Genomic DNA, 14,944 nt, shown 5'->3' with positions numbered 1-14,944 from the left:
AAAGAAAGGCAAAGCATTAAATTAGTATCAGCTCAATTGCAAGATTAAGGATAAAACTTTTGAGAGATTGTGTTAAGCTGAAGAGGGAATTATATATGTGCCAATTTTATAGGAAGTTGGACCTACGTGGCCCAAAAGAAGGATCAAATAAACAATCTTTTATGTATCTTCCTATGTCGTGGGCTTGTAAAAATGGGCTAGCTCAAGGCGTGTCTACTTACAGTAATAAAGACAAGAATTTTGTTGGGATGAAGGATACTCCTGGTTGGCCCAAATGGCATAGAAAAAAATAAAGAAGCAGAAAAATTGACCTGCATATATATTATTTTATTATGTAGTTAAAAAAAAAATATTTAATGGAAAATAATTGAATTCAGATTTTTTTACATGAAATTTGCAAAATTTTCGTTGCATATTTACATTGTTAATCAAAATCAATAATTAGTTAGTGAACTTAAATATATTAGAATTGGACACTCATTATGTGGATAAAAAATGTGATGATTTGGAAAAAATTATATTTTGAAAAAGATAATATTTAAAAAAAAGGGTGGGTAGTTTTTTTTTTTTTCCTAAATGGCTAATTATTCTTTGTATTTCTTTTTTTTTTTAATCAAATTCTTTGTGTTTCTTTTTTTTTAATAAAAGAATTTGTATTTCTAAATATATTTAAAATCTACGATATTAGAGATATTTTTATGAAAAATCCCTACTCTTAGGTTATTAGTCGGCAAATCACTTAATTACTAGAGTCAAAACATTTATCAAGATTGATATGTTGATATGTATCATAGGAGCGAACACATATAAGTATGGAATAAATGTCTTGCATGATGATCAATATTATCATAATAAATTAATATTATAAATATTTTTTAAATTATAATAAAATATTTAATATGATAACAAAATTTAATTTTTTTTTATTTGATACTTAAATTATGATTTAAAGATCATGACACTAACCGTTACTGATAAAACGATGCAATGCATCACCAACACGAGAAAGAAGATTGGTTTCTCTTTAAATGTCCTTGTTCCCCTTCTGCCTATGTGTTTTTAGGGAACTAGGTAACTATAGGATGGGGACCATATATCATTAAATCTTCTAATGATTTGCACGCAAATCTCTCCGTGATCCGCACAATTTTGGATGTCAAACTTTTTGTTTTTTGGTGGGGATGGGATGATGGGTTTTGAACTCCTATCTTATATATATTTTTTAGATTTCTTAATTATTAAATAAAAAAATTGAAAAATATTTTACTACTATTTTTAAATCTCTCTTCCCCTTGCTAATTTCTATCTCCTCATCCATTTGCAGTTGGGATATGCACAAATCTCTTGCACCATAAAATATGTTTTATAATTGATAGAGCAATTATATATTATTCTAGAAGAGATTTAAATCAAGTCCTCTTATCTTTATTTATTTTTGTTTTTTTGTTTTATTAATTGAACATGAAAGATTTGAAGTCAGCTCTATAAATAAAACCAAACGTCTTAACTGTAATTTGAACATTTTCAATAAAACCATATATATATATATATGCATTGAATTATATATACTTAAATTATAGCTCTTGGATGAACAAAAAGTGATAGATAGAGATGCTTCCACGTCTATATATAAAACTTTACTAACATCGAATCGAATGACAACAAACATAAAATATTATAGTGAAGGGGGCTCGTGAATCCTCACGAGTGTGTATGGCCATGCACGAGATTGCAAAATTCCATTACTTCTGCAACACATGGATTTGGGCATCTTTAAACTTTAATAATAGTCCCCCTCGTTGGTGCATGTAATCCTTTCCCATTACATCTCCCATCACTGTTCTCTCTCTCTCCAAATTGCAGCACACCATCTCCCTCTTAGTGGTGCAATTTGCTAGTCATTTATGGAGATGAAAAGTGACTCTTATCATTTAGAAAAATAATAATACAGATTTTTCTGTCTATAAAGTGTAAAATTGAACATGTAGACCTAACTCAATCTAATACAGTTGATCTCTTCTCTCTCTATTTATATATTCTTCCAATTCACAACTCAATTCACTGTTTTCTCTTTGTCTAAATACGTATACAAGTATAGTTTTGCTTCCTTGGAGCACAAATTTGTAACCAGTTAAAGAATCATCCGATCTCTTTTTGGTAATGGTATATCTGTATTTATATATATCTGAGTATAATTTACAATATTGCTTCTTTTGCTTCTTGTACATACGTTTTACATTGATTCAAAATTTAAATTTTGTGTCTTTCTACAGAATAATAAGCAAAGGCTTTTTCTAAAGGCGGTGTCTGATGTATCTTCGGAAATAGAAAAGTATATAGCATTAGAATCTTCTTCTACAGTTGATGATCAAATAAAGCAAGCAGAGTGCGAATGCTGTGGACTCAAAGAGGATTGCACCTCAGATTACATCACAAGAGTCAAGGGTTGCCATTGTGGGAAATGGGTCTGCGGTCTTTGCTCTGAGGCTGTAAATGAGAGGTTGTATCGAGCTCCATATACAGCCATGCAAGATGCAGTGAGCTTCCACAGGGAATTTTGCCAGCAATTCAACTGTACTACGAGACTCAACCCCAAACTCTCATTGACTTGCGCAATGAGGGATATAGCAAAAAGAAGCCACGAAAACCGAAGTTCCAGGAACTTGTCAGCACCAAAGATTGCTAGAAGCAGTAGCTGTGTCCCAAAGATAGATTTTAAAGACTAATTAACTAGTTTTCTTCATTTTGATGCTTTTCTGAGGATTTAGGTTGACAAGTTGATAGATAATGTGTATTAGCATATGATAACTTTAGTTGATAGATAATGCTTTTTTGATGCTCTTGTTGTTTTGAACATGTATGATAACTTTAATGTGTACTAGTATATAATTGCAAATTAAGGTGAATGCATATATATACTCTACAATAACCAGTAGCTATCTTTCCTCCACATCAGTATACACATTGAACAGCTTCAATTTTTATTGTCTTCGGATGAAATCAATCACAGCCCCTTGTTCCATTCCTTCCTTGAAAGACTGGAAAGCTTTTTGGGTCATCCTGAATGGATGCCAAAGAATTTAGGTGGCATGATTTCCGTATTTATAGATGAGGGCCAGGTTTGAAGGAAATTAATGGAGAAGCTGTTAATTATCTTCAGCTACACTCGGAAGTTGCCATCACAAAGAAACTTATGGAAGAACAGAAATGGGCTAAACCCTTATGGCCAACTTAGCTCTTAATGAAACTTATGCCCATCTGGTAATGGCAATGGACTTCTTATTGGGCTTAACAAATTCTAAAGTTGTGTCCCATCATATGATCCAAACGATATATACTCTGAGCAGGCTGTATTTAGGTGGACCGTGGACCTCAAAGAAAGGGTTTGTATTTATAATTGAGCGTCATAATTGCTCGATGGTCCCAACTCTCGAACTCCTCCAAATTATTGTACAAAATTAAGCAAAGCGAGTCTTAGTTGGTGCAAAATCTCACAGAGAAAGTGACTACACACGTGCGATAGACTTAACTTTAGGGTTTAAAAGAGTGAATGATGGACCGAGCTTTCTAAAAATAGGTGAAATTTTTAGTCATTTGATTGGACCATTCATCTAAATATTCAAAGTCGAGTGTCCACCATGAAAATGACAGTAATATATGAATGTCATAGTTCGTACTCAGTTGGGTAATAAAATTAAATTAGAGCTATGAATGAAAAACCTATTAAAATCCATCCCTTTCATATATACTATGAATGAAAAATCCCCAGTCAAAAGACGAATTAAAGTTTATCTATATGTAAGAAAGGTTTTTTTTTTTTTTTGGTCGTGGGTTGGATCATGCAATTAACATAGAAAACTGTTGCTAAAGCTAGATAATTGAGCAGACAACCAAAAGGGTGGTCTGTCGAACCTTTATTAATGTCATATTGGGGAACGTGATATGATTAGCTAGTAGAATATAGGGAGGATCGCAAAAAAGACTTGAGAACCCCAGATTCTTGTTTATATAAATTCATAGTGGCCAGATAGAGATTCCTTCGGTTCAACCCCAAAAAACAATTAATGCAATTAGGGTTTGTCAAAATCTCAAAAATATTCATTCACCAAAGTGTTAATTAAAGAAATAGTAACTAATAAAGCAAAGATCCAAACAAACAATATGAATCGTGCAAGCATGCATGTATTTTCTTGGTGAAAGCTAGCCAACTTGTTTCTTTGTCATTCCCACTTTCAACTTAAAATCACCAAACTGGAAAGGTTTCCTTGATGGGCTTCATGTGCAAAGCGAAAAAGAATGGCGATATTTTCAGTATCTTTTTTTTTTTGGATGAAGAACAAATTTGAAGAACATTTGGTAAATACAGTGTTATGACACTGGTTTGATCAGCTGCCATGTGACCCTCAATTTGGCTGATCACTTACCTAATAATAATCGACGCTATAATCTCAGTGGACCCTTACGCCCGACATTTGTTGATCACAATGCATAAAAAATTTATTCTTTGTGAAAAGAAAGTGGGATATCCAAGTTCCTGCTATTAGTCCTCTCATTTTAGCCAAAGTAGTATTAAAGTTTCAAACTTATTGATCACTCTCTGGACCACTGACTAAGAACACGAAACCCTACAATAAAAGAGGATTCAGACCCTTCTCCAAGGGATATGGGTCGGTTCCACGTCATGCATTCCTCATTAGACCAATTGGAAAAAAAAATTAAAAAAGAAGAAGAAGAAGAAAGATTTAAGAAATAGATAAAAAAAGGTATAAGATGAAAAGTGAGATATTAATTAGTATAAGTACAAAATGAAAGCACTAAACCTAGTTATTGATTTATTGTTTTTAATGCCCTTTACATCATATTGGCATAAATCAACTTTTTAATGTTATATTCTTACAAAGGGAATATTGAACTGAATCAGGTATTTTGATCTGCCACCTTCTAATTATACTAAATTAAACACCACAAAACATGAAAAATAACCTATTCTAGAAATGTGAAAGACAATTAGTTAGTTTCTAGATATCGTATATGAGCACTGGATGACAGGAGCCCAACTTTTTCATAATGAGAAAAATTTTTTTCTGTAAATCCTCATGCCTCTCAATTCCATTATTCATGTAGTGGGATCCATCACACTCACAACATAGAAATATATAGTAATAAAGCAAAGTTATATATTATATGCTCTCCTCTTTTAGATTATGTACCACATGTAGTTAAAATCATATATAATATAAATCTTAAAAGGTGGGTTTAAGGAAGAGTTGTAGATTCTTCAATTATATCCCATTTTAAGCCAAAGAATAGTGGAACAATTAATTACACGTAATGACATAAATTAATAGTGATACCATAGTCCTATCATTCATATTTTGTTAACTAAAATCCAAATATATGTACGATCTCTATATATAGTTGTCAACAACAACTATTTTGGACAATATATATAATAAAATACAAGCATGCGTCAATTATGTGATAGCTAAGCAAAAGACTAAAAGGGGGGAGAGAAAGGAGTGGAGAAATGGGGTGTGGGCGTTAGGGGGGAGGGACGTGGAGGAGGCCAAGGCTAAGGCTCAATGGGCAAAGCTATTTTAATGGGGTGGCTAATAAGGAGAGAAAGGATTGTTATTGTAAAACCCTAGAAAATGGAGACATATATGAAAGAAAGCATGCTGGGTATGACAAAGACCATACACTGTATATTCCTTCGAGAAAGAGATGGTGGGGTATTCCCTTACCTTAGAGCCTCATAGAGAGAGAGAGAGAGAGAGAGAGAGAGAGAGAGCGCACGAGCATTAGTGAACGTATGGACACCCAACTTTTTCTTTTCAATTCTTGTGTTCTCCTTTACTTTCCCTACCTTTCCTTTCTAATTTCTCAATATGACTATATGCCTACAGCTTAATTCCTCCCTTTTCTTTCCTCTTTATCTTTTCTTTATTGAAAACTTTATATAAAAATAAAAAACTCACTGTCTTTTTTTTATTCCTGATCTTTGCCTCACTTATAATTCCTTTTTGTACCCTCTATCTATCTAAAAGGTTGATGTCTTTCTCTTTCTTTCTTTTCTTTACTGTGGGAGAATCCAAGATAATTATATAGAGTCCAAACAAAAGGGGTCGAAGAATTTTGCTTTTACGTACGCCTGCGATGACTGATGAGCCTTATTTCATTCCCTTTCTCTGCCAAGTAGCCCTCACTTTCTGCACTAGAATTACAATCCAAACCCATTTGTTCAGGGTTTTATAAAGATATACTGCTATTGCGGACAGAAGTGAATGAAGAAGAGAATAAAATATATCTGAATTAATAGTTTGTCATAATTTCTTCTGACAAAGTCTTATATATGACCAATGACAACACATCGGTTGAATGCTTTAGAGAATTCCCAACCAAGACTTGTCATAAATAATGATAAGGAAACGCTAATGCCTCCTTTTGTTTGCCAAAAAGAGATCACTATTTCTGTTTAAATCTCACCCTTCTTACCCATGAAATTGAAACAGACCAAAAATAACATGATAATGTTCATTTCACACGAGGACCTGATTTAGATTAATTGTTCAAGTTAATTTGTATTAACTCACAAAAGGTTAGTCCAAATGATAAGGGAAGGAATTTTCTTTCCTTATCAACTTAGGTTTATTCCATATAAAAACATTCCATAAATAAAATTTTGAATGCATCACATTGATACGAGAGAATGCATGATGAATAAATTTTGGCTCAAGCTAAACCTAAAAACACCTCTAATTGTATTTCCAAAAAAAATCCAATTTAATTTAGAGTGCATAACCCTCACATATGTTTTCCTTAAACCTATTCATTATTAGATGAGGTTTAAATTTCGTTTTTGAATACTTTGATCCAATTATTTATGTAAAAAATTGCTTATTGATACTAATTAATTTAGTGGACACTTCATTCCATTATCAATCCCACTAGTAATAATTCTTATTTCCAACATTAGCTTTTGGTAGTCAAAGCTCATTCATGCAATTTAATTTCCTCAGATTATTAGTGACCTTCAGAACCAACTACTATTGCCATAAATAGCTGCTATCACTTGTTATAGCATTATTACTACAAATTAATCTCACTCCACTATCCCTTGTGCCACAAGTATTATCATTCCTCTTTGGTCTTTGACCTACACATTCGCTTAATATTTCTTCTTAAGTTATTTTGATCCGGATTATTGCCCATAATTATCCTCTTAGCTAATTTAGCATTTAAATTGAAAGCTGATTTTATCAAATTTTAATGCTACGCAATAAAAAATATGAATTTTTGTTTAAAAATCTAGTTTGTAAACTCAAATAAAAAAGCTAGCAAGGAAGTATTTTTGTGGTTCAACCATAATGTTTGAGTAATTAAATAATTTTATTATTCTCATATCTCTAAACTTTTATTATTTTATACATATGTATTTTTAAATATTTTAATTCACTATAGCATAATTTTGTAATAATGTCAAACACTTAAAATTTTTAAATAATTATTTTTTATAACACTTTTAAATATACTTTTTTAAATTATATTTTTTTTCAATCGCAATAACAAGGCTAATCTAACCTTCAAGACTAAAAATGTGGTATTACTTTCGGTAAACATCAATTTTACACCGCATTATTATGTTCACTCCGAATCTGAATATATTAATTATATTAAATAATGAAATTCCTCTATAAAAAGGGAACAAAAGCATGAGTCAGTCACAATCTAGTAAATAGGAACAACATCAAAGGCATAAGTAAATGAAATAAAATGGAATGAAATGAAAACATGAGCTTATAAAATAGAAACAAACTTAATTTGGTCAAATCTTTTCAACGGTTACAGAAATCTTTGTCACTGTTCCAAATTCAGTCAAAAGAGCATTTTGGTAATATCCGACAAAATCAGAGGCTTTTCCAACATCTGTCCGTGTTTCCCTTTCAACCGTTGGTGTTTCAAACATCATTCAAAGGCAAGTCAAGTTGCAATCTCGTAATTATATCTTAATTCAATGCCCACTTCCCTTTCCCTTCCAACAACCATCTATTTATACACTCAAATTCTCTCACTCTCTCTCACCCTACCATCTTCACTTCAAAAGTTGCAAACCACCCCCCCTCCCCCCCTCAAAAAAAAAAAAAAAAATCCTCCTTTCTCCATTCAACCCAAGTTTTTTTTTTTTCTTTTCTTTTCTGTGTGACAAAATCCCATTAATCTTTGAAATTTACTGTAATCTAATAACTACATTTAGGTAAGTTACTGGACGTTTCACCAATGTTTTTATTGCCATTTTAAATTTAATTTTTTTGCTTAGCAAAAAAGTGTTAATGCGTTTCATGTTCTTTATTAACTAGTTGTTCCTGTAAAATTAAAACTGTTAAAATGATTCTTGACAATTATTTCATTTTGTTTGGTGTAATTTGGTGCAGGGATCTAGAGTGCTTTATCTGAGTATAGATTCATGCACATATTGTAAGTTTATTCTTTGGTTTCTCATTTTTTTTCAATTATTTACTACAAAAGATGAACAATTGGATGTTTATTTAACTTCAGTTTATTATAATATGCTAAAGTAGAAGCTTTTCTTGCCTTTTCAAACAGCTTGGGATCCGTGGAATAATATCAAAGGTCATCTTTGGTGGAGGCAGAGTCGAAACTCTGAAATCTTTCTTACATGTTATAGAATCATAACATAACATCACCAAATAGAGATGGCCAAGAAAGGAGCTAAAGCAAGTCCAGTAGTATTGTCGTTCATGTTCATGTTGTTGTTGTTCTTGTTCTTCAATTTTGTCGTGTCTGATCATGGTAAAGAATTTGAGCTTCTTTTGTCTTTCAAGTCTTCAATCCATGACCCTTCTGGCTTCCTGTCAAACTGGGATTCCTCTGTCACCTTTTGCCAGTGGCACGGTATCACTTGCAATAATTTGTCTCATGTTGACACACTTGATCTTTCTGCCAAAAACTTGTCCGGGAAATTAGTTTCCTCATCCATTTTCCATTTGCCTTTTGTTGAAACTTTAAATCTCTCCAGCAACCAGCTCAATGGTGAAATTCCTCTAGATATATTTTCTTCCACCTCTTCACTTCGATTTCTGAACCTCAGTAACAATAATTTCACTGGTCAAATACCAAGAGGTTACATTTCCTGCCTTGAGGTATTGGATCTTTCAAACAATATGCTTTCCAGGAAAATTCCACAAGAAATCGGATCGTTTTATAGTCTAAAATTTCTTGATTTCGGTGGGAATGTTTTGGTGGGGGAAATTCCTATCTCGACATCAAACATCACTGCTTTGCAATTCTTGACTTTGGCTTCAAACCAATTAGTTGGCTCAATTCCACGTGAATTAGGCAAAATGAAGAGCTTGAAGTGGATATACTTGGGCTATAATAATCTCTCCGGTGAGATTCCAAAAGAAATTGGTATGTTGACTTCCTTGAATCATCTTGATCTTGTCTACAACAAGCTCACTGGTCAAATCCCTTCCACCCTGGGAAACCTCAGTGATCTTCAGTATCTCTTCCTTTACCAAAATAAGCTTACAGGTTCCATCCCAAAGTCCATTTTCGGTCTCAAAAAGCTGGTTTCTCTTGATCTTAGTGATAATTCATTATCTGGAGAGATCTCAGAACTTGTAATTCAGTTGCAAAACCTAGAGATTCTTCATCTTTTCGGCAACAGCTTCACGGGTAAAATCCCAAATGCTTTAACTTCTTTGCCTCGTCTTCAAGTCCTTCAGCTTTGGTCCAACAGATTATCAGGTGAGATTCCAAAAAGCCTTGGAAGACATAATAATCTCACGATTCTCGACCTCTCCACCAATAATCTCACGGGAGGAATACCAAACGGACTTTGCAGCTCGGGTCGTCTCTTTAAGCTCATTCTTTTCTCAAATTTGCTTGAAGGTGTCATTCCAAAGAATCTGAGCACTTGCAAAAGCTTGCAGCGAGTCAGACTTCAAAATAATCGTCTATCGGGCGAATTATCCTCAGAGTTTACGAAGCTGCCTCTCGTATACTTCTTGGATATCTCAAACAACAATCTTTGGGGCAATATCGGAGAGCAAAAATGGGATATGCCGTCACTTGAAATGTTGAATTTGGCAGGAAACAGGTTTTCAGGGAAGTTGCCTCACGCATTTGGTAGCCAAAATATTGAGGCCTTGGGCTTATCACGAAATGGATTTTCAGGTACTGTTCCACGTGCTTTTGGGAGGTTAACGGAGCTAATGCAATTAAGCCTATCTAGAAACAAGCTGACTGGTGAAATCCCCGAAGAATTATCTTCATGCAAGAAGCTTGTGAGTCTAGACTTAAGCCATAACCAACTCAGTGGCCAAATTCCATCTGGTTTCGCTGAAATGCCAGTTCTTGGTCAGCTTGACTTGTCGGAGAATCAATTGTCTGGTGAAGTACCACCAAAGTTGGGGAAAACGGAATCACTGGTTCAAGTGAATATTTCTTACAACCATTTACAGGGTGGATTACCATCTACCGGGGCCTTTCGTGCAATAAATGCAAGTGCAGTTGCTGGTAATGATCTTTGTGGAGGAGATGACACGAGCGGTTTACCACCATGCAAAAAGGTTAAGAATCAAGCTTGGTGGTTTTCTGTTGCTTGCTCTCTCGCTGCTTTAGTGTTGCTTACTCTTGCTGCTTTTGGAGTCGTACTCCTTCGAGGAAGAAACAATTTGGAGCTGAAAAGAGTGGAAAATGAAGATGGAACATGGGAATTGCAGTTCTTTGATTCCAAGGCTTCGAAATCAGTAACAATTGATGATATTACACTATCTGCCAAAGAAGCAAACGTTATTTCCAGAGGTAATAAAGGCATCTCATTCAAAGGGAAGTCGGTTGTAAATGATTTCCAATTCGTCGTGAAAGAAATGAACGATGTCAGCTCAATTCCATCAAGTTTTTGGTCTGAAATCACACAATTTGGCAAGCTTCAGCATCCAAATATTGTTAAATTAATTGGAATATGCCGGTCGGAAAAGGGTGCATATTTGGCTTACGAGTACATAGAAGGGAAAATTTTAAACGAAATCCTTCACGACTTAAGCTGGGAGAGGCGGCGAAAAATTGCTATCGGGCTTGCAAAAGCTCTACGGTTTTTGCATTCATGTTGTTCGCCAAGTATATTCGTTGGACGCATGTCACCGGATAGAGTTATCATCGATGGAAAAGAAGAACCTCGGTTACGATTGAGCCTTCCTGGACCGGTTTGTTTAGAAAACAAGCGCTTCATTTCTTCGGCGTACGTTGCCCCAGGTAATAAAAAATACTAGCATATGCTGTACCTTTTTAACTAGAATTTATATTTACGTACTATCCGTATATAAATGTGAATAATAATATTATAAAAAAATTAATTTTAAAATCTTAAAAAAATACACTTAACTAAAAAATATATTTAAAATTAATTTTTTATAAAATATAATTATACAATTTATTAATAATATATAACATTAAATTTATACATTAACAATACGTTAAATATAAATATTTTTAAGTATACATTAACTTAATTATGTAATTTTATCGTATATGAAAATTTTTTTTGTGGCAAAATATTCATCAAGTGAAACCTTAAATTATGAGAAATTATTGTTTTTGCCTCTTAGATACTTCAAACAGTAACTTTAAGCACTTCTAAGTAGTTAAGATTTATTAACTTAAAAAAAAAAAAGTCCGGCTTATTTTACCTGGTGCATGCCATGTTATCAAATTCACATTGAAAATAAGACGCCAAACCATCCAATTTAAGCATCATGATTAAAATGTTGTACGTACCAATTTACATATTTTTGCACTAGTAGAAATTTAAATCATTGGGGATTTTTATTTTGTTGGGTTTTTTTTTTTTTTGCTAACTTCACTAAAAACTTAAGATTTTTTAAAGGACCTTTGCGATGGTTGCAATACATAAAAATATAAAGCTTGGCCTGGAATAAAAATTCTACTACTACTATTATTATGCTACAAATCCATGCACGTGCACATTTTGCTAATGCATAGTTTTTTTTTTTTTTTATATATATTTCTCCTCTGTTGACAGAAGCTAGAGAAAGCAAAGATATGACTGAAAAGAGTGATATCTATGGATTCGGCATCATTCTGATTGAATTATTGACGGGGAAAAGTTCTGGGGATGCTGAATTTGGAGTGCAATACCAGAGCATGGTGGAGTGGGCCCGTTATTGCTACTCAGATTGTCATCTTGATATGTGGGTTGATCCGATGATCAAGGGCTATGCATCCAACAACCAGAGCCAGATCGTTGAGACTATGAATCTAGCTCTTCATTGCACGGCAGGTGACCCCACTGCTCGCCCATGCGCAACCGACGTCTCCAAAACCCTACAATCAGCTCTCAGAATAAGTTCTGGTGTCCCAGCAGGCCTAAAATTTTCTTCACCTGTTTTGGCTTTCTAATATTATAGCATGATTTTGTTCAGAAATTTTATTTTTTGGGTTAATTTTCTTTTTCTTTTCCACCTTGGTTTTTAGTATAAGGTTTATAAATTAAGGTATTAAAATGGTTGTCACTCAAATGTTTTGTTTGATGGTATGTTGGATACATACTACTGAATGTAGAGATGTAGATAAACTAAACGCCATTATATGAATTACAGTTTTATTTTTCTATCAAGTATCTTTCAAGATCTTCTTTTCTTACCTAGCTCATCATTGCCCTACTTTTATGGCTCATGATTATGACTCATGGCCTAAGTTGCTTGAAAACATCTAGTGAGCCACCCCGGTCAACAAAGGGTCGGGAAAAAGGTAGGGTGCCTTGCCTAACATTTTTTCTTTTTCCTTCATATGAAAAATGATTTTGATATATGTTTAGCACAAGTGATACAGTTATTCAGATAGAAATCTGAAATTCGAGTCTTTGGTCATCCTAAACATATGTTCCAGCTCCTTGGTCGATTACTAGCAAGTAAGTGGATATCCCACAGGAAGACCGACTCTTTCAGTCAGCGGAGAAAGTGCTTGAAATCCCATTTTTTGGATGAAGGTGAAAATTATCTGCGACATCTTGCTTTCCCACCTTCGAATGGCTGATATGCAGTACTGCACATTGTTTTCTTTAGTTATATATGCTGTTTTACAGCTTGTTTTTAAACAGGGAAATGACATATAAGGATTAGAATTCACATGGATTTGGACTAAACATCATGGCCTACTTCCTCCACTTTTCTTTTTGTCTTCCGTTACTCTTGCAAGAATTTTGTCCCTTTTCTTTTCACTTTTGTTTGCTTTGTAATGTTAGAATCAAACCCAAATCCTTCGCTCTGCCAACTAACTCTCACTTTTCTTTTTTTTTTCCTATAATCTGTTTTGTTTCCATCATGATGGACTCAAAATTTTCCACCTTACAATCTTACATTCTCTCTCATGTCAATGGGATGTGGCAGGGATTGGGTACAACAACCCAGCAAAACTATTATTTATTCATTTTCGCATTTGTAATTATCAAATTGTTGACCATACTTCAACCTCAGGTCCTCAAGTGGGTTTTTGATTTCCTAGCAAGGACTTGTAAAGAATAAAGAACCTCTGCTCTTATCTAAAGGGCCACGAATTGTTAGTTGTTTCTGCCAACAAATAAAATTTGTTTACTCATGCTGACAGCAAAAGTCCAAAGTTAATTTTCAGAATTCACAAAGAAGTTAGATGAAGAAATGGCTTTTACAGTTTTGAATTTGGGGTATGGAAATCCTGAGAGGTAAAGAAATTTAAGTCATGAGCAAATGCTTTAGTTGAGAGATATAGGAGTATGTTTGACCCTTTTAGATCAGTTTGATTTCATCAGATAATGCTTTTGGCTTTGCAGGTGAAATTTGCTTTCAACGGCAGTGAAGTCTTGGCTCACGCCCAGCACCTATCTATTTTCCCTAGTACACTACTCAATTTGAGAAGAGACCTAGCAGGTGAAAGGTCCTGATCAGCCGCTTAGGTCAAAGAGCTAGAAAACAGGAACATTACTCATGCCGAAGGGGACCACTGTACTAAAATCCTGATGGCTTGATGATATTGTTTGTCCTATTGTCGGAACACTCTTTTGGAATGGAAAAAATATGGCCAACTGGTACTCTTTTACAATCACATATAGCTCTGCATGTAAAAAGCTATTTGAGGCATTGAGACAGGCAAGCAGCAAGCTGCTAAAATTGCTGCCTTTTATTCTTTAACCTCGCGTTCCAAGAGTTCTACCTTTTTCCCTTCACACTTGACAGACAATGATCAAAGTTTTTTTAATATTTCATTGCATAATGTAATCAAGATTTCATGTCTGCCTTATGATATTGATTACTAATTTCATTCAATTAGCTACAAACTTTATGATGAAATCACATGCATTGAATCATAAAGCAACAGGAGCTAATCCTAGGTTCCCTTTGATAAGAAATTAGAAGCCCTATTTGCAGAAATAAATTTCAAGTGTTTGAAACCTAACTAGAGCCCTGAAGAACAGTTTAACCAACTAATGTTTCATTAAACAAGAGAAAATCACAAAGGGCTGAAAGAGACACTAAAACTGCTTTGAACATGGTATATCAAGCAACATTAATTAAACTATAGACATATTTAACTAAAAAATTTCAAATGGCCTCAAGTTAATATTTAGCACTTCGCAGACTCCACTAGGGGTCAAAAGAAGAAGGCTGATTCGATGGGGCTCTTTTCTTTCCAACCATGGCCTGGCCACAACCTTTCTTGTGAACAACTTTTGCCTTCAATGTGCTAATGATGATGTTGAAGGGTTTTCCTTTTGTTCTTTTCCACTTCCATTCTCTCCAAGCAATGATGGTATTGACAACAACCCTTTTTCTCTTTTGCTCAATCAGAACTCATGGGGAGATCAGAGTTCACATTGTTAGAAGATTCCATCACTAAAGATCAGTCTAAGCATAAAAATATAAAACTA

At 34.0% G+C, this 14,944-nt stretch overlaps 1 protein-coding gene across 1 annotated transcript; it reads left to right on the top strand.

The window, feature by feature from the left end:
- The first annotated feature begins 8,080 nt into the window (after positions 1–8,080).
- Positions 8,081–12,656, top strand: LOC111286657 (uncharacterized). The gene is made up of 4 exons (XM_022876741.2): positions 8,081–8,254; positions 8,433–8,475; positions 8,605–11,277; positions 12,065–12,656. The coding sequence occupies exons 3-4, from the start codon at positions 8,715–8,717 to the stop codon at positions 12,439–12,441; spliced, it is 2,940 nt and encodes a 979-aa protein (XP_022732476.2). The 5' UTR covers positions 8,081–8,254; positions 8,433–8,475; positions 8,605–8,714; the 3' UTR covers positions 12,442–12,656.
- Positions 12,657–14,944: the final 2,288 nt, after the last annotated feature.

Source organism: Durio zibethinus, chromosome 6, assembly GCF_047325235.1.
Source record: "Durio zibethinus cultivar Kanyao isolate XHJ-2024 chromosome 6, ASM4732523v1, whole genome shotgun sequence".
Classification (NCBI taxonomy): Eukaryota; Viridiplantae; Streptophyta; class Magnoliopsida; order Malvales; family Malvaceae; genus Durio; species Durio zibethinus.
This window is presented reverse-complemented; position numbering and strand designations above follow the sequence as displayed.

Bases quoted from the DNA above. Each gene is read 5' to 3' on its own strand.
- LOC111286657 (XM_022876741.2), top strand. From the start codon at position 8,715: ATGGCCAAGAAAGGAGCTAAAGCAAGTCCAGTAGTATTGTCGTTCATG. The intron at 11,278-12,064 runs GTAATAAAAAAT...CTCTGTTGACAG, and splicing joins TTCGGCGTACGTTGCCCCAG to AAGCTAGAGAAAGCAAAGAT.